This window comes from Melanerpes formicivorus, unplaced genomic scaffold, assembly GCF_026170545.1.
Source record: "Melanerpes formicivorus ecotype bairdi unplaced genomic scaffold, bMelFor1.0.p_v2 SCAF_4, whole genome shotgun sequence".
In the NCBI taxonomy this organism is placed as follows: Eukaryota; Metazoa; Chordata; class Aves; order Piciformes; family Picidae; genus Melanerpes; species Melanerpes formicivorus.
The window spans coordinates 9,663,766-9,689,919 of NW_027142356.1; the positions used below are offsets into that span (position 1 = coordinate 9,663,766).

Here is a 26,154-nt window from a genome sequence, read left to right on the forward strand (position 1 = left end):
CTATGTACTTTTTTGTCTCAGCAGAGAAACCTGTGAAAGTGTGGAGTTGTAGGGATGGATCAAAACCATATTGATTTTAGTTCTGTGTAATCTTGATCTTACTGCATTGTGATTTCCTTTTTCCTGTTAGTTGTCAGAGCAGTTTGTTTATTTTATTGGAGTTTTATAGTTTAAAAAAAAATCACCTTTTACATATATATTTGTTTGAAGGCATCTCTCTTTGAGGTAAGGTAGTGCTTTTGCAGTGACAGTGAAATCAAGTGTTTGTCTTGTGTAATTGTGCAAATCAAAAGTGCTCCTGTTTTCTGCTTCTGTTTTCAGGTGGTGATTCTTCACAGCCCTTGCACCCTGTGAGCCAGAGCATTCCATTTAGCAAGCCTGGGGCTGGAACATCCACTGCTTCTGCTGGGGTCGCATCAGTAAGGACACCTGCTCAAAGCCTTTCTTCACAGCCGCGATCTTCACCCTCTGTTACTCAGCCACCAGAGATGGCCCTTCAGGAAGGTACTAAAAGGGAATGGGAAGTTACAGTACAGACTTCAGCCCTGTTCCACGCGTGTACATGAATGCTGGAAGCTTTATTGTTGCACTTCTGTGTTTGTCAGACTGGAGTACATCTCTTTCGTCCCATCAGGCTCCCTTAGTGTCCTTGTTTCATACCACCTTGATTCTAGCTTCTTGTCATTCTTCTGTTTGATTTCCTTTGGCCTTATGTCATCTTTGGCTTGTTTGCCTTGTTGACAGTCTTCCATGTCTCTTCCTCAAAACCCCCTTCTTTTATTTCCCTTACTCTTCTGAAAAAGCTTCTGACTACTTCTTGTAAAAAAGTTTTAAAAGTAGCTTTTGTAATCACTGTGTATTGGAAAATAAGGTGTAAACCAGCAATTTGCACTGAGAGGAGCAAGTTTTAGAAATGAATTCTCATTCTGATAGAATCCTTTTATTATTCCCTACCTATAAGCTCCTGTGGAAAGCTACTACAGGAATTTTTGTGGAAGAGCAGAGAAGGTCTTACATAAGCTCCTTCCTGTTCTGGTTTTGGTAGCCTCTTCACAAAGACCTAGTTGGATCTTGAGCCTTCTTCAGCCATGCTAATACTGCCCTCACATTGTGATTTGCTTCTTGACTGTTATGTGTTTCTGTATCTTGTATTCCAACTCTAATTTACTACACACATTTTTTTTTCAAGTGTTGAAAATATGAAAATAATTCTTAGAAGCACAGTGTGTGATCGTTCCAGCATGATTTTTTATTCTTAAATTTCAAAATCCTCTGACATAAATGGTTAAATTTCTCCTTTTATTCCATTTTGTCTTTTTTCTGGTGGAGTGGAGAATGTATAGAGTAACTTGGCTGTGAATCAGGCAAAAATAATTCTTCATTGTTAACGTCCTTTGTGCACCATTTGAAGAGAAATGTAAACTCAGTTTTTAGAACTCTGCTGGGTTCTTACGCAGTTTTATAGTTGATTTTGGCCCTGGGTGGAATTTGTACTGTAGATGTACTTGCTAGGAAGTACTGTTGCTTCATCTTCCACAAAATGGCATAACTGTGTTTGTAATGGGAAAAAGGAGTTTAGCAGTTTATCTGTGCTTGCCTTGATGAGGAATACAGGTGTTCTTGCAGGGATACACTTGATAAATGAAATACAAATCACTGTAGTCATGACTGAGCTCTTCTCTGAATTCAGATTCCTCCATATAAGTGAAGGTAACTGCAGTATGTAGCTGAATGAGCTTTAAAACCATCATTGTACCCTTGTCAGGAATATAAGATGTCAGGAATTTGCACTGATTTGGTTATATTGACATGAATATAATCAGTAATAAATCCATAATATGTTTACATGGTACTTTTGCAAGCATTAGAATATTCTATTTAGAATTAGAAATGTAGAAATGTGTTAATTTCTATGTAGAAATTAACTTACAACAAAAGTAGAAGACATTACTGCATGTTTTTTTGGATTGTTATAGCTCAAAATAATAATGCAAAGAATAAATGAACTGATTTATTAATTTTTTTCTTAGTATAGTCTGCATGAAAGCATTCTGGAAAACCTGTTTGAATGCATTTAAGTGAATTTCATTGTTTTAAGCTCCTATATAGGCCTTCCTATGCAGAATGAAAACATTCTAATTGTTTACTTGTCTAAAGTCTAACAGGATAAAAATGTATCAAAGCCTCTTTAATCTTAGAACTAAATTTGTATGGATATTTGTCTAAGATCTTAAAACCACAGTAAATTCTTTGAAAATATTTGGGTTATGTATAGGGAGCCAGTTGGAGAACTTGTGAATTCAGTTCATTTATTCTTGTGGGATCTTTAAATTTAGATGGAGTTTACATTGTCAAACTTGAGCCACATAAAAGGTATGCACTGGGATTTCATGTTTTGCATGGTATGGGTGGCTGTACTGAAATCCCTAATATAGCTGGTTTATTTCATAGGCAAATGAATTCTTATCCCAGATAATCCTTTTGTCTGACCACCTGCATTTCCAGGTGTATGTAAAACGCGGTGGGATAACGCCTCAGAGCCTGATATTTTTATATTGCAGGTGCACTTGTAGCAGGGTTTAGAGATTTCTAGCCCAAGAAATTTGTGATGATTTAAATGACGTGGTGGCATTTTAAGAAAGACCTATGAAGTAATCTAAATAATGATTCCAAAATGAGCTTTTACAGTTTTAAGAGTGGGAGATTTTTACGTTGTTAGCAACTCTCTAAAAGATCACAACAGAAACTGTTATTAGGCACATGGTGGCACTTGGAACTGCTGAATTAGCTACCCTTTTCTGCCCTTCCCTTATGGCATTGCTGGACAGTGAATGAGAATGGGAGGCTTCTCCACCTGTGACTGACTTTTTAAACTAGGGTATTTTTCAGCCAGATCAATTCTCAGGTTGATTTTTTGGCTGGACAGTTATGCTAGCACAACACAGCATGTCTTCTAATAGGCAAAAATTTCAAGTATTTCCAGCAATAAAAATTTATGCAAACTTACAAGGCTGGATAGAACCTAGAGCCAAAGGAACCCTTCTTCCAGAGGATTCATAGTGGCATACTTAATGATTCCTAAACTTCTGTGTCAGATGCATGTATTTTGATCTGTGTATTTATTCACTCTTTATTTCTGTATTCTTTCTGACCACATTCATCCTTTGTGTATGGGACTGGAGAAGGGGGAGTAGAAGTTTGTTTTTAAAAAAACATTCCAAAGACCTCAGTGTAGCATTAGCAGAAAGGCTAATTCAGTCTTGCCTCATCTGCTTGTGCTTGCCATTTTTGAATTGGCTTGGCCTTTCCAGGTCGATTTACTTTCTTGTCCTGTCTGTGGCATTTGTTAGAAGCCTGTCTTTGCATTCACGCTATTCCCATCTTCTTTTCTTTTGGCTGTCTGTGTTACAGTGTGTCTCTTCTTAACAACCTGACTGACTTTTTTCTCCCCCTTTTACTTGCACATTAATTATTGGAAGTTGTTTTTTTCTCCTCCCCAATGATTCCATTGTTCTGTCTTATTCCTCAAACCCGAGGCTCTCTTAGACCTGAGGCAAAAAAGACATTGGCTGTATTCTGGTTTGGCACAAGGAGTGGCTGTCCTCTACCTTCCTTACCAAGTGCATTGAGTAGCCTTCATAAAAGACGTGACCAAATTGTTATAGAGTTAGTCCTGTATTGTAGTAGTTCAGAGAAACTGAAGCACTGTACCTCCTTGGTTGCACTTGGGCCTATTTTGCTTTCATTGTTGTGACTACTGTTTTTGTCAACAAAGTTGACTGGAATCATGGGATTACTGATGCAATAGATAAAGTAAAATCAGTCTCTGCTTGCACTAACCCCTTAATTAAAATTCAGCCTCTCAAGAACAGTCTAAAACAGTTTTGCAGTGCTTTCTTTTTACTTCCCCTGTTTTGAATAGATTCCTACCTTGATACTGTTTTATTTTCTGAGTTGAAATTGAAGGGTTTTTAAAAAGCCATGCAGCTAACAACATTTGTAACCCATAGTTTAAATAATACAAAGTTTGATACAGTTGATTGAAGTTGTGGATGGGGGGACTATTAATGACCTTGGAGGTTTCACAATGATGCATGACATGCAACACGTCTGTACTGCTTGATAGTGTTAAAATAAAGAGCACTAATAGTGCCACAGTGCTTTTACAGGGGAAAAAAATTCCCAAATTCTCAAGTCTGAAAAGTTTTGAAGAGTTAGGGATATTTTTCACTGCAGCAATCTGTTGGATCCCAAAGAGAGAATTGGTGGTCACTAACATTTACTTAGAATTTCCCTGCCCGTCTACAAGCACATTTAAAATCCTTGCCAACCCTGCCTTGTGACAAGAGAAACTTAAGATTTCTTGGAGATGCTGAAATTGCATCAATAACGATGGATGTAGGAAATTAATTATAAGCCACTGCTGCATGCTTTATTCTGTTGTAAAATGGTATTTGTGTGTTGCTTGCCTGTATTGTTCACAGATACTTAGTGTGAAAATATAAACCAATAAAAAACCTCACTGCTAAAAACCACCCACTACCATAAAGCCTTAAAAATTATGGTTTGGAGGTGACAGTGGTAAGAGTTACATTATCACCAAATCTTACAAGTGGATGATTTATTTATGTGATTAAATATGGGTCTGTGAGCCCGAATTTAGGCTCTAATTTAAAATAAGACCAAACAATTTGGGGGTTTTAGCTATCTTAAATTTAATAGACTGTGTTGCTGAGGTATATATTTGTACTCTTGCATGTTGCAGCAGCAGTACAATTCATTCATTTCTGACAATGTTCAGAATTCCACCCTGAAGCATTCCTGTTTTAAAAGGGACAGGTGTGCCAAGCAAAAGTTTCATGGTAGTGTTTTGCTAACACAATTTTAATTTTTCTGTGAAGTAACTAATATATTGCTATACATTAAATTATTAAAGTCTTCCAGTGGACGAGCTGATAGTAAATACATTATGTATGTGTATTGCACATATTATGTGTATGTTTAACTCGCTGACATAGATGAGCATACACACATATATAAAATTTCCTGCTAACTTCCATGTGCTACTAATACTTTGTAAACTAGCCCACTGAAAACTTCTTCTGCTGTGCTGCGCTTATAGTCATGTGTTAATTAGAGCTCTGTAGTTTAGGGTTGTAGATTTAACTCCTTGCATGTTGGGATTTTATTTAGAATGGCTCATTTCTCTCACTTTTAATGCAATGATTTGTGACTGGTGTTTCTCATCTTTCCTGTCTGTCTGATTCTTATGTTTGTGCTTTCCACTTCACAGGCATGCAGTATGGTGGATATGTTAATAACCAAGCTAGCTCTGCACCAGCTACCTTGTCATCAAGTTCAGATGATGAGGAAGAGGATGAGGAGGATGAGGAAGCAGGTTGGCTTTAGCTTTACACCAGTATCTTGTTCTCTTCCTACTCAAGTTTTGTTCCATATTTCCATGCCCTGAAAGTTTTTTTTTCCTGTAAGGCAAAACATCATTCTGCTTCATCACGTATCTAGTTAACTAAAAATTTTCCAGTTGTTACTAAAATAGTAAAGAAAGATGTTCAGCAGTGGTCAGCAAACAGCCTTTTTTCTTTTTATTTTCCCAATCTTTATCATGTATCAGGTGGTTTATGCATCTGACAGAGTAATAGTCACAGTTTGCAAGACTCCCATATTTTCAATATTTGGATTTGCACTTGGTTTTAAACTCTTTACTGAAGATAACCAGCTCTAGAATGTTTCTAGTTGTTGCTTATGTAAAGCAGCAAGATGCCATTTTATCATGACATTGCACAAAGTTCACATTGCCTTTCATTTTATATATAGAAAAATCTTACAGTTCAGGTAGTAAATATTGAAAGTTACTAACTGTGCCTTTTAAAGACAAAATCTAATCTGTGCTGTGCTGCCTTTTTTTTCCCCTCCTTCTAAGGTATGTCTCAGAGGTCTGACATAGGTTCAGCTTTAACCTGCTTGCTCCATAGCAAATGTACACATTGTGTTCACTTTTTTGGCCTTTTTTTTTTTTTTTTTTTAGGAGACTGTCCCAGTTGCTACATTCTCTATTTCAAGGATTCTGCCTGTATTTTGTCAGAATGGCCTGGTTTTGTGTGTTTGGTGTTTCTCACTGCCTTAGTTTATTGGATAGTAACTTTTTTTCTTCAAACTTAAAGAAAAATCTTTATAATTTATATTATATAGGAGTGGCAACAGTGCAAAAAGCTTTTAGACTTCTACCCTTACTAACAGATGAAAATATAGCACATAACTTGATATACTGCTCCCATCTGGTTGTACTGGCTTTGAGTATTAATTTGGGATGGCAGATAGCAGACTTGTGTAACTTTTTGCTTGAGATTATAGTTCATATTGTAACTAGGCAGAAAAGAAGGCAGTGCCATATAATTAAGTTTTATAACAATAATTAAATCACAAACCCAGAGTACTGTGAAAATAGCTTAGTGGGCTCTTAATGATACCATGAAGAGTGGAGCAATACAACAATGACATCCAAGTCATAATTAAGAACAGTGTGATAGGTTTATGTTATCAATTAAATAATAGTGATTGTTGAATTGTTAGTAGAACGTTAGAAGAAAATGCTTGTTCTTTTGCCAAGGAAGAAAGCACTTTCAGCTGAAAGATACTTATTATTCCAGCCAGAGGACAATAGTTGGAGAGTGTGGTTGTACCAGTAGAAGTGATGTTATTACCCCCACCCCTTGTGGAGCATAAGTATTGGGATAATTTGCACATTCTATACATTTCTTGCTATTTTGGATTATTGGCTCGGTTTCTTTGCTTTCTTGCCCTTTGCATGGTAACACATTTGATCTTTAAACAGACTTGTATATTGGTATTAAATTATGCTTAGTAAGAGTTGAGTAACTCTTCTATTGAGATCTAAGGATACTTCCTAACTTTGGATACCAGGTGGATTTTTTCCCTTTCTGCTGCGAGTCTTAACTTTCCCAGCTACAAAACAATTCCACTTTGGGATATAAAGTTTACTTTGGCTCTTGTGATGCAGTAGCTGTTTGAACTCTGCTTTCTAAAGAGTAGGCTAAAATAGCCAGGAGAGAATTTTGGTTTTTTATTGCAGAGCAGCTTAGTTTTCTGCAGAAAATAATTCTTTGCCTAATCCCATGCCAAGACTTCTGTCAAAGGTTTTGTCAGAATTTTTGTATTTTTTTCCCCAGTCAAATGTTGTCTCCTTTGTTCCCTAAACCTGCCACAGTCAGTTTTGATGTTCCTTACATTCTCACTTTCTCAAATTCTGTGTTTGGCTAAAGCCTGTAGCCTTTTAGCTATCATTGTATTTAAATTGATCTTAGGCAAAAGAGTGAAGGGGCACCCAGGCTCAATACGTAGGCTACGTAATTAATAAATAACCTGATTTATGCCCTGTCACCAGGGGTTAACGTAAATTCTACACATATTCTGTGGACAGGTGTTGAGCTCAGGCCATGCCAGTGGTTTTATGAAAAACAGGTGTTGACATCTGGTTGTTTGTGTAGCTTCTTGTTTTGTCACTCTTATCAGTTAGATCTTGAATTGTGTTGCCAAAGTTTCTTGAAAACTCTAAGCAAAAGTTACATTGGGAAAATGATTAGCTAACTGTAAAAGCATGTTTTAAGTATTACTTTGTTTAAGCAGTGTTTTCTACTTCTTTTTCTATATAAAACTTTCTTCTGTCTTCCTAATCTGGTCTCTGGTGTGGTGCTTATTATGCTAAACTAAACTTCAACAGCTGTTGTAGTGTGATTTAAGCATAGGAAAACTGCCGTTTGATTTTTATTTTTTTTAATGGAAGTTCTTGTGGGTTTTATTGATGGACAATCTTAGATTTCCATGATGCATGTGACCAGCCTAGAATTCAAAGCTACTTTTCAATTGCAGGAAACTGTCCAACTCAGCGGTTTTAAGTCAGCCTTTTGTTTTCCAGTGGGGAGTAAAAGAGGGCACATCGTAATTCTTACAGGCATTGGGAAAGTTCTCAAGAATGTTACAAAAATTCAAAGTTGTTTAGAAGCAAAGACCTGAAGTGAAAGGTCTTCAGTACGTATACTCAGTAACAGGATTCACTTTCCTGCAGAGCCTGGGAAATGTAGTACTTCTCTTTTGCAGCTCGCTGTCTGGAAAAGACTTTTAAGATCAAGTCCAACAGTTATCTAACTCTACCAAGGCTGGTGCTAAACCATGTCTCTCAGCACTACATCTCTGTCTTCTAAACACCTCTAGGGATGGGGATTCACCCACCTTCTTGGGGAGCCTGTTCCAGTCTCTGAGAACCCTTTCAATCAAAGTTTCTTCTAATACGCAATCCAAACCTCCTGTGGTACAATGTGAGGCCATTTGCTCTTAGTACTGTCACTTGTTACATCTTCCTAGTGAAAAGAGCAAGCTCATTTTGTATAGAATATTATAGATTAATACAATAACTACAAGTTTTTACGGGGAAAACCTCTGTAAAAGGTGACATAGTGGTTAAATGAGCTTGAACCAGTGTCTTATGTTCACAACTGTGCATCTATACTTTTAGAGCTTTCCTTTGTTGTTTTGTTTTTTAAATGAAGAAATATCTTCTGATCAGACAAGAACTATTTCTTGCAAATTCTTAAATCTTCATCTTGTTGAGCTAATTAAAAGTATATTTTTGGTTTTCTATAGTAGAAATTAACAAATCTTTAAAAGCTGTGTTCCTGATCAGGGAACAAAATGATGAGTGCTCTTCCCTTCAGGTTCTAGAAGAGAAGAAAAGATAAAACTTGGTAGGAAATGAGGTCTTGCAGTTATGTTCTTTTAGAAACTTTGGGGAAAATAATGGGAAATTTACAATGAAAAACAATGTGAAAACCAATATTGTCTGAGTTCCACAGTGCTACTATATTATTTAAAATAAAATATCTTAGTGCTATAGTTTTTTGGAATAGTTTTTCTATTTCTCAGAAATACAGTTTCTCTATATTCTCAAAAGTAATCTATGGAGTCATAATGTTGCTATGTTTTTACTGTGTCCCAGATGTCAGTGATGTTATGATTCCAGATACAGAATTCTCTTTACTTGGAGATCTCAAATGTTCCACCATTGAAGCTCTCCCTTGAAATACTTTCAGTTTCACTATGGTCTCGTCAGGGCTGGTCCTTCTGAGTAGAGCAGTATCAGTGAATCTCTTCTGAGTCTGTTCTGCCACATGAATGTTTTATATAATTATCTTTTTTTAATTCTTAAACATACTCTTTCTTTTCTGTCATACTTCTGGCTTGGAGTGTTTTAAAGAGCAGATACATTTAATATTCTTGACCCTTTTTCTTTGGAAATTACACTGGAAGAAGGGGTTTTAATGTTTTTTTGTTTGTTTGTAATTTTTTTTTGTAAGATATTCAAGATCTATGCATAAGGTGAACTAGAAAGGAAGCATTTGGAGTCTCTCCAGTGATAACATCTGCCTGTGTGCTCATGTGCTTTTTCACTTTTTGTTAGTTAACTCTTGTTCCTTACTTTTATGTAGTTACTTTTGGCTGTACCAAAAGTAACTGTTTTAACCTGAAGCTGAGAGCTCCTGTCAATAATAGGTGGAAAACAGAAGCTTTATATGGAAAGAAGAGCAAGCTCTGAATTACAGCAGTGCAGAAATAAGGAAAGAATGAATTACTTAAAGGTGGGGATGTTGCATAATCACTTTGAAGATGATGAACATCTTCTGCTGTTTGCAGTTGTAAAGGAAGTCACAACAGAGACTTTTGAAAATGATTTACGAAGCTTCAGTTGATGTGATCTAGCAAGAACTTCTAATAGAAAAAATAATCAAGGAACATTTTTCATCATTCTTGTCTTTTTCCCGTTTCTTTCAATCCTTGAGAGGCAGGTGTGTTTGCTTTTTATATCATGTTGGTTGTTAATCTCTTCCTCCCCCTCCTCTTTGCAGTCATAATAGCTTTCAAGGGATGAAGTGGTGTCTTTTTCCCCAAGGTTTCTTACAAAAAACTTTGGGAAAAGTTCTCTGTCTCTTATATCTCCAAAATTTGTCATTTCTGAAGCACCTCACTTAAATCTACTTTCCTCCCCCAGCAATTGATAGTTCCTCTACTACAAGCAGTGCCTCTCCTGTTCTGAACAATTATGATGCCCTGGAAGGTGGTGGCTATCCAGGTAAGCTGTTTATGCATGTTAATTCTGAATTTCTGTTCAAAGACTTAAATGTTTTCTGGCTATGATTTTTATCTTTTTTTTCAATATCTGGCATTGTTTATTGGCAGTTAACAAGTTGGTGAAAGGAAATCCCTATGAAAAGAGTGGGGACCATGTGAGAGAGAACACAAGGCTTCTTGCTTTGAGTTACACTGGATGCCTGGTTGAGTTGGCATCAGTAACTGAGAATAGTTGACATGCCACTGATAATGATAATCAGTTTGCAGAGATGCTTGGGACATTTTGTTTTCTCTTTTTCTCCATTTAAGGAAAATTGCTCCTCTTTTGCCTTTTTTTTTCTTAAAAATATCAGAAATGTCTGGTTTGTTGCAAATAAACCTAACAGACTGCTTCAGTCTTCAAATCTGTAGAGCAGGTGGAAAAGATGCTGTTCAACACGGTATGTTAGCCAATATTGTAAATGGTAACTGGATTAATTCTTAGAGCCTTCCCCTTAGGCTCTTTTGCATTGCTTTGGCTTCTGAGCATAACACAGTAGTTTGCTTAGTTTGATAGGTTCTTGTGTAAACTGAAATCTCTGTCACGTAAAAAGCCACAATTGCTGTCCACACCATGTCTTAGCTCATGTGGTAAGGATAGCAGGAGCATGGATGCAGGATCGCAAATTCTAATTTTTCACTTTATTAGGTGAACCATTTGGATTCTGCTGAAGGCATAACCAAAAATTTGGTTTTTAAAATATGTTTCCTTCAAGGAGTAACAGGATCAATTTTAAATTTCTTCAGTCTTTTGATTGGCTTTGATTATTTTTCTTCTTAGCAATCTTTTTTCTTCTGGAGTGTTCATGCTTTTGTTTGGTGGTTGGTTTCTGTATCGGCCACTTTCCTGGTGGATTTTACCAGGAGTGGTTTCATCTCTTTACAACTGTTCTTCTGTGAATATAGACCTATTGTTACTTAAAATTTGGCCTTTAAAAAAAGTGAGATTGTGCTGTGCTGCAGGGATATGCAAGAGGGACTTGCTTTACTTCAAGAAGAGCTTTGTCTGCATTTAGAAAATGGTTCTGTCACTTTAGCCTTATCTTCCTTGCTGATTATTTGGTCAATAAGAAACAACTTGATGGATAATACAAAAACATCAATTAAGAGTTGTTTGTTAAACATTTAGGGGAGTTTATATTTAAATTAAGACAAAAATAGTAAGCATGTTCAATATCTGTGGGATTTCTCTTGTCCTTCCAGAGACGCGTTCTGTGACCAGCAGCCCTGTTCCTGCTCCATCAGCTACCCAAACATCAAAAGCTTCTAAGCCCTTTGGTTATGGATATCCAGCACTACAGCCTGGATACCAAAATGCAGCACCACCTACACCAGTACAGACCAGTAATCCAGGACACCATCCTGGCTTTCAGCACTATCCACAGGTTTGTGTTGTTAAAGAGGTACTTCATGAAGTAACTTCATGGGAAAAGTATTTTCTGCATGATACATTTTCATTTTTTTTTTTTTTTTATCATTTTAATACTTTATAGTTTCTGACACAGTATGTGTGATTTGATGTCATAACTCTGGATCTCAAATCCTTATGAGAAGGTTTTTTAATTAAAATTCTAAGTGTGTCTCCTAGGCTTAACAAGTTTGTTTCATCAAATGTTACCAGCATCTACAGCTTAAAGGTTTGGTGTTTCAAAAAGCTGTGGTTTGACAGGAAACCATGAAACACTTGATCAGAACTATGGGCTGTGATATCAAGTATTGTCTTACGTGCAAGGCCTTGCAGAGCAATGTAGAAAGTGAAATGTACTGATTTACAAATCCCCTTCTCTGAAATAAGGCCCAATTGGCAAATGTACCCAACATGCTGTTGTAGGTGATCCAAATTCCTTATTGATCTGAATGTAGTACTATAAGTTAACATATTAGTGTGAGTAGCAGGACCAGGGATGCTATTGTTTCCCTGCACACAGTACTGGTGAAGCTACACCTTGAGTACTGGGTTTAGTTTTGGGGCCCTCACTACCAGAAAGATTTTGAAGTGCTGGAGTGCGTTCAGAGAAGGGCAGCGAAGCTGGTGAAGAGTCTGGAGAATAGGTCTGGTGAGGAGCAGTGAAGGGAACTGGGGTTGTTCAGCCTTGGGAAAAGGAGGCTGAAGTGAGACCTTCTGTGCTCTCTACAGGTCTCTGAAAGGAGGTTGAAGCCAGATGGGTATTGGTTTTGTCTCCTTAGTAACAAGTGATGGGATGAGAGGAAATGGCCTCAAGTTGCACCAGGGGAGGTTTCAGTTGGATATTAGACACAACTTCCAGTCTTTGAGAACCCTTTCCTTGAAGAACAGGATCCCTAGGGAGGTGGTTGAATCCCTGTCCCTGGGACTGTTTAAAAGCCACAGAGATGTGGTGCTGAGGGACGTGGTTTAACACCAGTCTTGGCCAAGTTACACAATGGTTGGACTTGATCTTAAAGGTCTTTTTCCAATCAAAACAATTCTGTGATTCTTTGTAATATCCAGGAATTCTGTTACTGTTTTGGAAGCTATGTAAAATAGGATCCAGAGAAAACATTTAATTATTTCAAACTTCTGTGGAGTTGAAAGTCTGGCCTTCATCTTCACAGTAACAATTATGTGAGGAGTTAGGCTGTTGTCAGGTCTGCACAGTAAAAAAGAACAAAATCCAACAATTCCAAATTGCAGCAAGTGGAATTCCAGTGGGACACACAAATGTAAAATTCTTCAGAATGGGAGTGGGGAAGCATTAAAACATCTTGCACTGTGAAATTTTCAATCCTTAGGCCTTCTCAAAACTCAGCTGGGCAAGGCTGTGAGCAACCTGATCTGACTATGAAGCTATCCTTGCTTGAGCAAGCATTTGGACCACCAGACCTCCAAGTTGTCTTTTATTCTCTTCCCTGCTGTTTTAATTTTGTGTAATTTAATAATAAACACTTACAAAACTTACATTGTAACATCTTTGAAGAGGGAAAAAGTTGTGAACCTTTCTGGTCACTTGTTTTGTTATGACTGGACAACTTAAAGTGTGACTTCCAGTGTTGATTTTGAAGCTTGGACTCAATGATCTTAAAAGTATTTTCATAGAATCAATAAGGTTGGAAAAGACCTCAGAGATCATGAGGTCCAACTGATTGCCTAACACCTCATGACTAACTAAACCATGGCTTCAAGTGCGATGTCCAATCCTTTTTTTAACACCTCCAGGGATGGTGACTCCACCACCTCCCTGGGCAGCACATTCCAATGGCCAATTACTCTTTCTGGGAAGAACTTTCTCCTCACTTTGAGCCTAAACTTCCCCTGGCACAGCTTGAGACTTTGTCCTCTTGTTCTGGTGCTGGTTGGCTGTTTGAAGAGGCCAACCCCCACCTGTCTACAACCTTCTTTCAGGTAGTTGTAGAGAGCAATAAGGTCTCCCCTGAGCCTTCTCTTCTCTAAGCTAAACAACCCCAGCTCCCTTAGCCTCTACTCATAGGGCTTGTGCTCCAAACTCCTTATCATCCTCGCTGCCCTTCTCTGGACATGTTCAAGTGTCTCAATGCCCTTAAACTGAGGGGCCCAGAACTGGACACAGTACTCAAGGTGTGGCCTAACCAGTACTGAGTACAGGGGCAGAATGACTTCCCTGCTCCCGGTGGCCACACTATTTTTGATGCAGGCCAACTGAAATGAGTCTATAATTCTGTGAATTTGAATTCTGTCCAATGATACATATTTGGAAAATATGTCACGTTTGTCTTAGCATTTTTTAGCTTCTACTGTTCAACTCTTGTTTGTTTAGATTTTTTGCTAAATACTGCTATTATTGTTTGTTTGTTTTTAATACCTATCTGGAAGAATTTGGATTACAAGGTGATTTAAGGTGGTTATTTAAATATGATTGTATACCCATTTGCAATGCTCTTCCTTTTTTTCAGCAATATCCAGGTGTGAACCAGCTGTCCTCTTCCTTAGGAGGGTTAAGTCTACAGCATTCTCAGCAGCCAGAAAGCTTGAGACCAGTAAACCTTACACAAGATAGAAATATTTTGCCTGTATCATCAGTTCCAGCACCTGTGCCTAACTTGAATTCTGATCTTAGGAAATTAAACTGCAGTCCAGAGTAAGTGTCTAGTACAGCATCTTTATATTTTTCAGGGCATCCTTTGTTTTTCAGAAGCTGATCTTGCATTTTTCAGAGTAATAATATTAGCATCTTACATTTTTTCAGAGACTAGTCATTATCTAAAGTGTCAGAAAATGTCTAAACTGAATCCTGACTTTAAATCTCTGCAATGAGCTGCTATAACCCCTTTCACTTGAAAAGTAGTTTATCCTGTGTCTGGACACAAATGTTGAAACTGTCCTGCCATCAGAATATATTTTGTGCAGTGTGAGTTCTGCTTACTTAAAACATTAAGGAACCTGCTTAATCTTTGCCTAGTTGGATCTATCTGAATACAGTAGCTATTAATAAACACCTCAATGTCATGCAGCACAGTTCGTAGAACATTTTTGTAATACTGCATGGGATTTTTTCCAGAAAATTGTGATGATCATGCCTAAACACACTGAATAAACTGTGAGTATAGTTTACTGTGGCAATTCTACAATCATGTATTCCTTTCATCTCTAATTAACATTATGTTGTATTGTCTGCTATCCCAAGTGCAGTGTGGTGCAGTGGAAATTTTCCTCCTGCAATGATCTTAGTTTTAATCCTAAAAGATTTAATTCATTACCCCAAATTAACTAAGTTTGCTGCTCTAGAGACAATGCATGGTCTCATCAGAAAACTGGGTCTCTTGAAATCATTGGGAGGTGTGAATGCTTTGGACAGCACGTTCTTGCATTGGGTTTTTTTAGAGCCCTTTGTTTAGCTGTAAGTTCCTCCTTTACTTTGTAGACACAAAGGAACCATATATTGGCATACACAGATTTATAACTCGAACTTTGATTCTTCAGTATTTGAGATACTTTTCACCTGTTAGATAAATATTACTTTGAGAACTAGTAAATAGTGTATTTCTTGTTTAGTTCTGTCTCCCAAAAAAATCTTTATCATGCATTAAAAAAATAAACCCATTTACAATGAGGGTTGTACCTAAAGCAGTCTTATCTTTTTATTTCAAAGTCAATTGCATGGCTGAACTACTAAATTAGGGAGTAAGGGAGTACTGTTCATTGAAGGCTTTTTAAATCTCTGGTGCATTAAATTTTGTTCAATAAATCAGCTTTGTCAAACAAGGGATTTCTTAAATTTCAAATTCTTTTAAAGTCAGGTGTTAACACAATGTTTTCAACATCTTTTCAAATTTCTTTTTCCACAAAAAGTCTTCCTTTTCTTTCAGCTCATTTCGATGTACGCTGACAAATATTCCACAGACACAGGCTTTGTTAAACAAGGCCAAGCTTCCTTTGGGTTTGTTGCTGCATCCCTTCAGAGACCTAACGGTAAATGAGCTTGCATTTTTTTTCTGAGTGTATGTATGGAATATATCCACTTTTGTTCAAACAATAAAATATAATGAACTATGGTCCTGGATTTAACAGTGGCAAAAAAAAATTTGGGGGGCTTACAGAGGGAGAGTAGGGGAAAAAGCTTTGAAGTTGCTGCTTCACTGAAATTCTTAAGAGAAGTTTTGGACAAATCCTTCAAACTTTTTTCCTTATTGGATATATTTTCTTGGGCTGTTGTTATCTGAAGCTCTGAATTACTGCTCTGCACTGGAATCAGAACTGTCAGGCACTCTTCAAAAAGGTGTTTACAGTGCCCTCTTCCAGAGGGCTGCTCATGACAAATGTGTTACTACCATGTCACATGCTCTCAGTAGAAAGTAAGCAAAATGTAAGACTGAGGGTTGTGTTCATAACTGTTAAGCAGCTCCTTTCCATCTAAAGGATTTATTTGTTATGTAAAAATACAAGTGACAAGTTGTGTTCCTCAGGGGTCAGTACTGGAACTGGTGCTGTTTAACATCTTTGTTGGTGACATGGAAAATGGGATTGGGACAGCTTCAGCAAGTTTGTGGGCAACACCAAGCTGTGTGGTACAGTTAACACGCAGGGACCTGGACAGGCATGTCAGTGCCAGCCTTGTGAAGCTCAACAAAGCCACGTGCAAGGTTCCACACCTGGGTTGGGGTAATCCTAAACACAAATACAGGGTGGGTGGAGAATGGATAGAGAGCATCCCTGAGGAGAAGGACTTGGGGGTGCTGTTGATGAGAAGCTCAACATGAGCTTGCCATGTGTGCTTGGAGCCCAGAAAGGGAGGTGATTCTTCCCTTCTCCTCTGCCCTGGTAAAACCCCACATGGAGTACTGTGTCCAGCTCTGGAGCCCTCAACACAAGAAGGACATGAAACTGTTAGAGCATGTTTGTACATGATCAGAAGGCTCTTACAGAGACAAGCTGAGAGAATTGGAGTTATTCAACCTGGGAAAGAGGAGGCTGCAGGGAGATCTTACAGCACCCCTCCAGTTTTTTAAGAGCCCCCAGGATAAGCTCAGATAAGTTGTTGAGGCTCTAAGCATGGAAGTGTTCAAAGCCAGGTTGGAATGGGGTCTTGAACAACCTGGTCTAGTAGGTGTCCCTGCCCATGGCAGAGGACTTGGAACTAGATGATCTTTCAGGTCCCTTCCAACCCAAACTATTCCATAATTCAGTGAAAAAGGTGAATAACTCCCTCGTATGACTTTTTGCTGTATAACAAGCATTCTTTGCGTAGGGTTTGCTGGCTGGCATGTTTAGTCACCCAAAGTTGTCCTGTTCTTCATAAGTCCTCATAGCATAGCAGCTGTGTTATCACAACTGTGTAACTGAAAGTGATTTTGTTAAAAAAAAATTACATTCTTAATCCAACCTCACTAATCAAGACAATTATGTGTTACTTCTCCTGATTTTAAGGGGGAGGATATTTTTACCAGGCATCATCATTGTATGAAAATAAACTAAAATGATACAGGGAAAGATGATAGGAGATCTTGGCTTGTGAAGCTTTTATACTCTGCACTGCACAGGGATTGTTTTTCCCTAAAAGGTATTAAGACTTTGGTCACAGCTTTCCATCGTTTCTTTTCAGCAATTACCAGTAATAACATCAAGCACAATAGTGAGGTGCAGATCGTGCAGGACATACATCAACCCTTTTGTTTCTTTCATTGATCAAAGAAGGTGGAAATGCAATCTCTGCTATAGAGTTAATGATGGTAAGCTTTGTTGCAGGAGCTGCTTGCGTTTATAGAGTCTGTTTCAAGTATTTGCATTACATCAGTCTGTGGGATACCTTAGATTAAAATGATTGTGTTCTTAAGATGTGTGTCAAAATCTCTGAATCATAAGTCAGATGTGCTGTGCATTTTCTGAAGCAAAAGGTTATTTTTCAGTTTTCTGGGAGAAGAAAACATAACCATATTATCTTGATTACTTGTATAATGAAATCATCTGACTCCACTGACTGCTGTTGCAATATGCAAGTGCAGCAGGGTGACAATACTGCCTGCAATTCAGGCCAAAGATTTATGAAAGACCATACAGATTAAAGCTTCTTGTGAAACACTCTATTTGCCTTGGTGTTTTATAGTTGGGGATATAGTACTGTTTAAAATAAACCTTCTTTAGTTTCCAGTTATTTAACTTTTATGTTACTTGGAATAGTTGAAATGTTCCTTTGTTCTTTGTATCTTTAATGTGAATTTTCTATTGTTATTGATAACTGAAATACGTCTGCATTAGTTTGCTTGTAGTTGCCATAATGGCTTTTATTTGCTGGCAGATACACAAACTTTTCTTGTGGGGAAGAAAAAAAAACAATTATCCTCATTTTGTTTTTCTTTTTAATAGTTCCTGAAGAATTTATGTATAATCCCCTGACGCGATCTTACGGAGAGCCTCACAAACGGCCAGAGGTCCAAAATTCTACTGTGGAATTCATTGCTTCCTCAGACTACATGGTAAAAAAAGCTTTCATGGTAACTTCAAAAGCAGTAGCATGTTAATAGAAAAACCTTTGAAATTAATGTTGCATATTGCTCCAGTGGTGTGCATTTATTTTCCTGTGAAGGTCCTCGTAACATTGAAAATCATTAAAATTCTTCATTTATTTGGAGTTTTGGCAAATGTTGCTGTTCAGAGGCTTGTGCCAGTTAAAGGCATTTGTAGTGTCTGTAGTTTAATGTGCTGTAGTCTAGCTTGAGTCTGATGCCCTGTGGTTTCTGAGTTTCTCCCTCATTTTGAAGAGGTTATGAAAGACCAGTAATGAAGTAACGACAGAATAAAGATGGGATTAAATGTTTATTTAGTAGTTAGAAACAGTTCTGAGTGGGAGTCAACCTGCAGTGGCTGGGCAAGGCCTTGTTCATAATGACATTATTAACAACAGCAAAAATAATTTGTTCTGTTGTCTTTGAATTGAAACACTGTGGCTAAGACTTTTGGCAGTGAATTAAGTGCAGCTTGTTGATGGTTGGGAAAATGATTGAGGTAAAATGTTTTAATCCAGTTGAATGAATTTCATTGTCCACATACTGAAAGAACAGTGGTTTGTTGAAGACTGAATTACCTGTCTGGTATTAGAGTCGTGTTTGAGTTGGCTGTTGGGAGAGACAGAATTATCCAGTTTTCTGTTCTGAAGCATAAAATCCTGTGCCTATTACAAATTGGAATTATTAACCACTGACTATTGTGCTTGTCCATCCACATGACTCTTGGTAAATCAGTTTTATTTTATTGCATATCTATACCTTGCATTTTTTTTATAAGTGTTCCCTTTTCCCAATTCCCCTGCTAATGACTAATCACTTTTAACATTTCTTTAAATATGATTTTTGAACTTTATTTTTGTGTCTTTACTTTGTAGCTTCGTCCTCCTCAGCCTGCGGTATATTTATTTGTTTTAGATGTGTCTCATAATGCAGTGGAGGCTGGATATTTGACAATAGTCTGCCAGTCATTGTTGGAAAACCTAGACAAGTAAGAATATCAATAATGTTTGCAAAAAAGCTGATGTGTTATTGTGAACAGTACTAACCTACAGTTTTGCAGGAAACTTGCATGTAGTGCTGAATCATTCTGTCCCTGAAGGACAAAAGTTGTGTTGTCTGAGATTCTGAAATGCAACTCATGTCTTAAAAATAAAACAACAACAGAAAAGCCCAACTCAGCCAAACCAAGCAAAGAAATTGGCTGGGACTTGTGCAGAAATGGCTGAAACTACTAGTATGAGACTGCCTAGGTGAATTGTGATGTCAGCTTGGAGTTTTTTGGATCACTGTTACCTGTGCTGCTTTCTCTCATCTCATTTTTGCACTGAAACATCTTGTGTGTCAGTGCTGCTTTTTGAGTGAGGGTTAATAAACCTGTGATCTGTGTTCAGATCTTTTGAAAATGGATTTGCCTCCTCTGAAGGCCTTGTTGTTTTCTAAAAGTTTTTCTGAGGAAACTTGCTTTTAATTCCTGATCAAGACATCTACATGTACAATAAAATCCTTCACATTTATTTATTGCTTTAGTCTTTGTTCAGGTCTTGACAGATGTTTTATCGACTTGAAATGTGCTCAGTTGTTTCAGGAAAATTCCTGAAATCCTGTGCCAAATCAGTGCATCCAGTTAATGTACATACTCAGCTAATAAAAACAGTATTTGCCTCTATTGCTTTTGTTTGCCATCACTGTTTTTAGCACTTGCTCTTTTTATATTTTTTTTTGTGTGTGTGTATTTTATTGCTGTAATCATGTTTAGTTTTATCCTGGTTGTTTTGGTTTGTGTGTTTTTTTTTTTTTTTTTTTTTTTTGCATAGGAACATGGTCCAGATGAGAAATAAATCTGTTGTGTTGTAGAGGCATTGGATTTTGGTTTAGAGCTCTAAGTACTCTATTAACTACATTAGTAAATGGGGAATTTGAGTTATGGAAGAATGGAACAGGCTATTTTCTGCTGAAAAACTGAGAAGCCTGCCTTCTTTCATGTGCCAGTGTAATGTTTAAATGAAACTAGGTTCGCTCTCAGACTAAAACATCAATAGTGAATGCTTATCTGTAACAGTCTAGTGAATTGTATCATCCCAGCTTTTCAGAAAATCCTACTTATAATTGTGTTTTGGACCTTTCTTTCCTTCTCCCTTCACCCTTGTATACATGAGCGGAATTACTGCCAACATCAGCAGGAGCTCTGTGTGTGTATGCATCTTGAGAGAGAAATCTAGGGCTTAACTAATTGTTTTTTAATGCTTCAGGCTGCCTGGAGACTCAAGAACAAGAATAGGGTTCATAACATTTGACAGCACTGTTCAGTTCTACAACTTGCAAGAAGGTTTATCCCAGCCTCAGATGCTGATTGTCTCAGATATTGATGGTAAGTTGAAAGAAAGAAAATGGTAAATAAATTTTTGAGAAGCTACTATTGCCTTCTGTTTGTTTTTGTCTCAGAAGAGATACTGGAATCTCTCAAATGTTCTGCTACTAGGTCAATTTTACTGAATGTATGGGAGATGTATTTTAAAAATAATCTTACACAAACTAGAGAGTAGGTGGTATTTTAAAAGTGAGATTCAAATGTTCATTTTGCTTTGGATACAGCAAGCTTTGTATAGACTGCAGCATTCTCTTGAGTACCTGTATCAGAAAATTAGACTTTGTTTCATGGTACATGTAGCAGTGGGCATTGAAATGTTTCATTCTAATTTAATGTTATTTTTTTTCTTTAATAAAATGCCTTTTTTTCTGTTCTTCCTACAGATATTTTCCTCCCCACACCAGACAGTTTACTTGTAAATCTCCATGAAAGCAAAGAGGTATGATAGCTCAAAATACATTATTAAATGAAAGAGTTGCTTACAAAAATAGTTGTTTTTAACCTTGGAATTGAAACCTGTTTTCAGAATATAAAGCTCCAGCACTCGTTTTTAATTGCAAAAATATTGCAAGTTGTTTTGTTGATGCATCATAGCTTTTAAAATAGACTTTGTTTTCCTCAATGTTTTGAAACTAAGGTGAAGTATTTGGCACTGATTGTCCCATTTAAGTTATGGCAGCACAGCTTTTTAGGAACACTAGAAAATCCCGAGCTTGCAAAATCTCTTGAACAAATCTCCATCTTTCCTGCAGCTGATCAAAGATCTCTTGAACGCATTACCAAATATGTTCACCAATACAAGAGAAACCCACAGTGCATTGGGCCCTGCTCTTCAGGCTGCATTTAAACTCATGTCTCCAACGGGTGGTCGGATATCTGTGTTTCAGACTCAGTTGCCATCTTTGGGAGCAGGACTTTTGCATTCCAGAGAAGATCCCAATCAAAGGTCAAGCACAAAGGTATAAATACTTCCTTTAATATTTATCTCATAGGGACTGGCCATGTTTTTCTGACTTGCATAGTTCTGCAGGTTAACTCTTGGGTCTTGTTTATAACATCACTAAATTTCTCACTCGGTTTCTGTGTTTGCGCATTTAAGATCACTAGTTCATACACTTGTGGTATTATTGTTTCAAAGTGCACAAGCTGTCCTTACGCTTTTGGTCCACAGCTTTTCTTTGCAAGCAAAAGAAACTGCAGCTCTCTCTGATTCAGTTAATGACAACCTGGGTTTTGAATGAAAGCATGGATATATTAATTTGTAGACCTAAAACATGATTTCTTACTGTTTTTATGACCTTGTTTAGAGTATCCAGGAAGTGTTACATAGTTGCAGGAATGTTTTATTTGTATAAGAACGTAAACTTCCTTGCAAGTGGAGTCTTAACTGCCTGTAAATCTAAACTAAGCATGTAGCATAAGGAAAACAGTTTCTGCAGGTTGGAATGCCTATAAATTGCTGCTTAAAGGAACCTTCCTTATGATACTTTGCTACTGAATAGTATCCATGAAATCTTAAGAGATTACAGTCATTGTCTCAACCTTTTCCTGTATGTTTTTTTTTCACCAAAGGTGGTCCAGCATCTTGGTCCAGCAACAGATTTTTATAAGAAGTTGGCGCTGGACTGCTCAGGCCAGCAGACTGCTGTGGATTTATTTCTTTTAAGTTCACAATATTCTGATCTAGCTTCTCTGGGTAAGGAGTATTTAATGTATGCATTCACTCTTTGCACACCGTTGTTTGTCTTCAGAAGCATAGGCTACTCAGGAGTTCCTAGATCTTTTTGCACTTGTGTAAATGCAGCCTGTGCTGCAAAAGAATTGTCTTTGAAGTTGATAGCATTAAAGGAGTGTTGGATTGATGGTATCAGGCAATTTATTCTTGCATTTCAGTTTTAAACAAAAAGAGCCTCTCCTGTTCAAGAGCAGGAAATGTTCAGATGGCGAGGAATTAATGAAGTTTAACCACAAGGGTAGGATAGGGTTCTCAGTTTCAGTGTTAAGCCAAGATTTGTGTCTGCATATGCTCATTTAATGGTGTAGAGGCAAAACTATTTCTGCATGTACTCCTGTCTTAGCTGCTACAGGTAACATACTTATTGAAGTGTATTGTTAGACCATTATGTGCTGGGGTGACTCATCACTGCTTTCAGTGGCCTGAGTCTGGGCCAGTTCTGTCTTATAGATATGGGTCATTGTCAAGAAAAAGATGAACACAGATAGGACTTGCAAAAGGCTGAACACAGTTTGTGTTCTCACTTTTGTTATCTCTTAACTATATCTTTTCCTTCTTTACAGCTTGCATGTCCAAGTATTCCGCAGGATGCATCTATTACTATCCATCTTTCCATCGTAGCCATAATCCTGCTCAGGCTGAAAAGTTGCAAAAAGACCTTAAAAGATACCTTACAAGAAAAATTGGATTTGAAGCAGTGATGCGCATAAGATGTACAAAAGGTTTGTTTTCAATACCACTTTACATGGCAAAATTAGCATTAGGCACGTTGACTACCATTTGGAATGTGCTTAGGCTTTAGCAACTTTAGATTCTTTCACTGAAGATACAGGTAGTTGCCTTCTCTATGTTATGTTATGCTTTTATCATTCAATTTTATGTTTTCTTTTGTACTTAAGATAGCACAACCTCACTTCAACTGAGTTGATGTGTAGTATAAGGGAATCATCCAGTTCAGTGTCCAAAATTGAGCGTGAGTGTTGTGGGATCATGCTGAAATATCTCATGATTGATGTTAGTGATTCTGTGCAATAATTAAAGTAACTATTTTTACTATTTTCTTAAACTTAGCTTCAGGAATGTGGGGTTCAATTATTGGTAGGATCTTTTTACAATGTTTTAACCTCACCCTGAATTATTTCATCTTCTTTTAGGTCTTTCAATACACACTTTCCATGGGAACTTTTTTGTACGATCTACTGATTTATTGTCCCTTGCCAACGTCAATCCTGATGCTGGATTTGCAGTACAAATGTCCATCGAGGAAAGTCTGACTGACACATCTTTGGTTTGTTTTCAAACAGCTCTATTGTATACCTCCAGCAAAGGTAAGTAAACTGAAATTAATTGACCGCTTTTTGTTTCTTTTTCTGACATAATCTTCGTGTAGCTAGTTCCACAGATTTTTGTTATTCTCCTTGTCCTGAGAGAATCTTGCCAAACCACTGTGGCTACTTGCCAGTTAAACATAATTAAATCGTTGTAAATTCTATTTTGGTGGGAAAATGCCATTTATCTCCATCTTACTTAGAGATGATCCAGCAAGATTCCTTTGCTTTAAAGGCACGCTGTTGTCACAAACATTTGTCACATGCTTTGACCAGAATCACTGACCCGTGATAGATTAGAGTGGGTTGCTGGTACATTGGGTGGGCATAGAGAGGAGCAGCTACATTGTAGCATAGAAGATGACACAAAATTTGGGGATGATGTACTTCATTTGTAGGATCAAGCCACTTAACATTCATGTTAGAAGCTAGTTTGTGTTAGGAACTAGTGATTGTTAAGGTGAATGCTTTAGAGTGATGCAGAACTTCAGCAGTTTGAGAGACAGGAATGGGAGACAGCAGTTTTATAACAGGTGTTTGTATAGAGTGAGTGCATCTTAGATGAGAGGAGATACGCTGTAATGCTTGAATTTGTGTATCTCTACCAGGAGATACTGCATAATGATTTTTACTTTGATTAGGTGAACGTCGAATTAGAGTGCACACACTTTGCTTGCCTGTAGTAAGTTCTCTGGCTGATGTATATGCAGGAGCAGATGTACAAGCAGTTGTATGCCTCTTAGCAAACATGGGTGAGTATAAGACAGCCAGACCTGATTATCTTGCTGGATGTTCTTACTGTTGCCAACTGTTTAGATGAGCTAATGAAGGAAACTTGCATATTGTAGAAAAAGGTTGGAATGGAGCACACTGAAGCCTGAGAACACAAAAGATGACAAAATCTAAGTTACATCAAAACTATGAACTGAAGTGTTCCTTAGTCTGAGTGCTTAGTTGACTTCAGTCTTTTAAAAGGAGCCTTAAGTTGTTCTCCAGAGTTAATTGAAGGATCATAACACACTGGGATCAAAACTCAATGTTGTGTTACCACAGTTATCTCCAACATTAGCATTCTAGGATTCGGTTCAGTGAGTTGCTTGAGAGTAAAAGGAAACTTCTGACAATATTGAATCCAAGATGTGAACTAGTTTTCTATGCTTCTATGATGTTGTTGCTGGGTTGAGGATTCTCAGTTATCCCCTGCTGTGGGTCATAAGTAGCTGTTTGATAGACTCATCTCTGCCATTTTGTGTATGGCCCTGTATGGGCTGTTGTATATTAGTAGTCAAACTAGAAGAAATACATTGGACAGTTTCAAGGCCCAGCTTGACAGGGTGCTGGGCCGTCTCATTTAAACTATATTCTTACCCTGAAAGGTTGGAGTAGATGATTCTTGAGGTCACTTCCAATCTGGTATTCTATGAATCTATGAAGGGAAAAAAAAAAAAAGTACTTCTGTGTCTGGTTGTAAATGTGCGTTCAGTCCAGCAGGTGGCTGCCTCCAAACAAAGGATTTGTTTCTCAGCAGCAAAAGGTGAAGTTTCATTTACTCTAATCAGAATTATGCCACTGAAACAAAGGAAGAAATTTCTGGTGGAAAAAAAAAAAATCAAAAATAAGTACTGCAGCTCTGAGGTGGGACAGCAAGAGTTGTATTGATAGCTAAGTTATTTATATAAGGTTCAAGAAAGGATTTATATTAAGACTCAAGCACATACCACAACTCTAAACAAATTATTTAATTCTCCAAAAGTAGGAACTAGGGAGTGGAGATTGGTCACACTGTATTTTTAGGCATTGTGACAGTGAGTTTCTGTATGGGCAATCCTCTTATTCACTCCTAGAAAAAGTTAGGAACATATATGTGGATTTAAAAAAAATAATAAAACCATCAAGTATCACAAAAGCACAACTAATATCTTTGGAATTCAAGGGAACGAGTGAGACCATCTCCAGTAACTTCTCGTTTTCTCCTAAACCAACAGCTGTGGATCGCTCAGTTTCATCTAGTCTTGCAGATGCAAGAGATGCCTTAGTTAATGCTGTGGTAGACTCCCTGGCAGCATACATGTCAATGGCCTCAAATCTGCAGCAGTCCATGCTGGTAGCACCAAATTCCCTCAAGCTGTTTCCGCTGTATATTTTGGCCCTTCTCAAACAGGTATGTATAATCCAGCAGATTTATATTTGTTGTTTCATTCTTTAGCTCTAAGTAAAGCAATGGCTTCAAACTGGGAGAAGCTGGATTTAGATTAGGCATAAGGAGAAATTCTTTCCCCAGGGGGAATAAGCAATGGAACAGGTTGCCCAGAGAAATCATGGAGGCTCCAAGCTCAGAAGTGTTCAAAGCCAGGTTGGTTGGGGCCTTGAGCAGCCTGGTCTGGTAGGAGGTGTCCTGGCCCATGGCAGAGGTTTGGAACTAGATGATTTTTACTGTCTCTTCCAACTAAAACCATTCTGTGATTTGCTCACCCGGGGAAGAGGTTGAATCCTCCCCTTCCCTGGCACTGTTTAAATGATGCATGGATGTGGTGCTGAGGGACATGGTTTAGCACCAGCTTTGGTAGAGTTAGATAGTGGTTGGACTC

General features: G+C 37.6%; 1 protein-coding gene across 3 annotated transcripts in view; it reads left to right on the forward strand.

The window, feature by feature from the left end:
* Window positions 1-26,154, forward strand: part of SEC24B (SEC24 homolog B, COPII coat complex component) — a 49,139-nt gene that overhangs the window by 12,034 nt on the left and 10,951 nt on the right. For 2 of the 3 annotated variants that reach the window (XM_068136900.1, XM_068136902.1), the window contains exons 3-19: window positions 322-504; window positions 5,294-5,398; window positions 10,082-10,162; window positions 11,404-11,585; window positions 14,089-14,273; window positions 15,502-15,604; window positions 17,235-17,361; window positions 17,996-18,105; window positions 19,011-19,123; window positions 20,385-20,503; window positions 20,887-20,942; window positions 21,256-21,462; window positions 22,076-22,199; window positions 22,802-22,960; window positions 23,393-23,566; window positions 24,208-24,318; window positions 25,552-25,727. In XM_068136900.1, the coding sequence (XP_067993001.1) occupies window positions 322-504; window positions 5,294-5,398; window positions 10,082-10,162; window positions 11,404-11,585; window positions 14,089-14,273; window positions 15,502-15,604; window positions 17,235-17,361; window positions 17,996-18,105; window positions 19,011-19,123; window positions 20,385-20,503; window positions 20,887-20,942; window positions 21,256-21,462; window positions 22,076-22,199; window positions 22,802-22,960; window positions 23,393-23,566; window positions 24,208-24,318; window positions 25,552-25,727 (2,315 nt within the window). The remainder of the gene's footprint in view (window positions 1-321; window positions 505-5,293; window positions 5,399-10,081; window positions 10,163-11,403; window positions 11,586-14,088; window positions 14,274-15,501; window positions 15,605-17,234; window positions 17,362-17,995; window positions 18,106-19,010; window positions 19,124-20,384; window positions 20,504-20,886; window positions 20,943-21,255; window positions 21,463-22,075; window positions 22,200-22,801; window positions 22,961-23,392; window positions 23,567-24,207; window positions 24,319-25,551; window positions 25,728-26,154) is intronic. The other variant, XM_068136901.1, reaches the window with a different exon arrangement.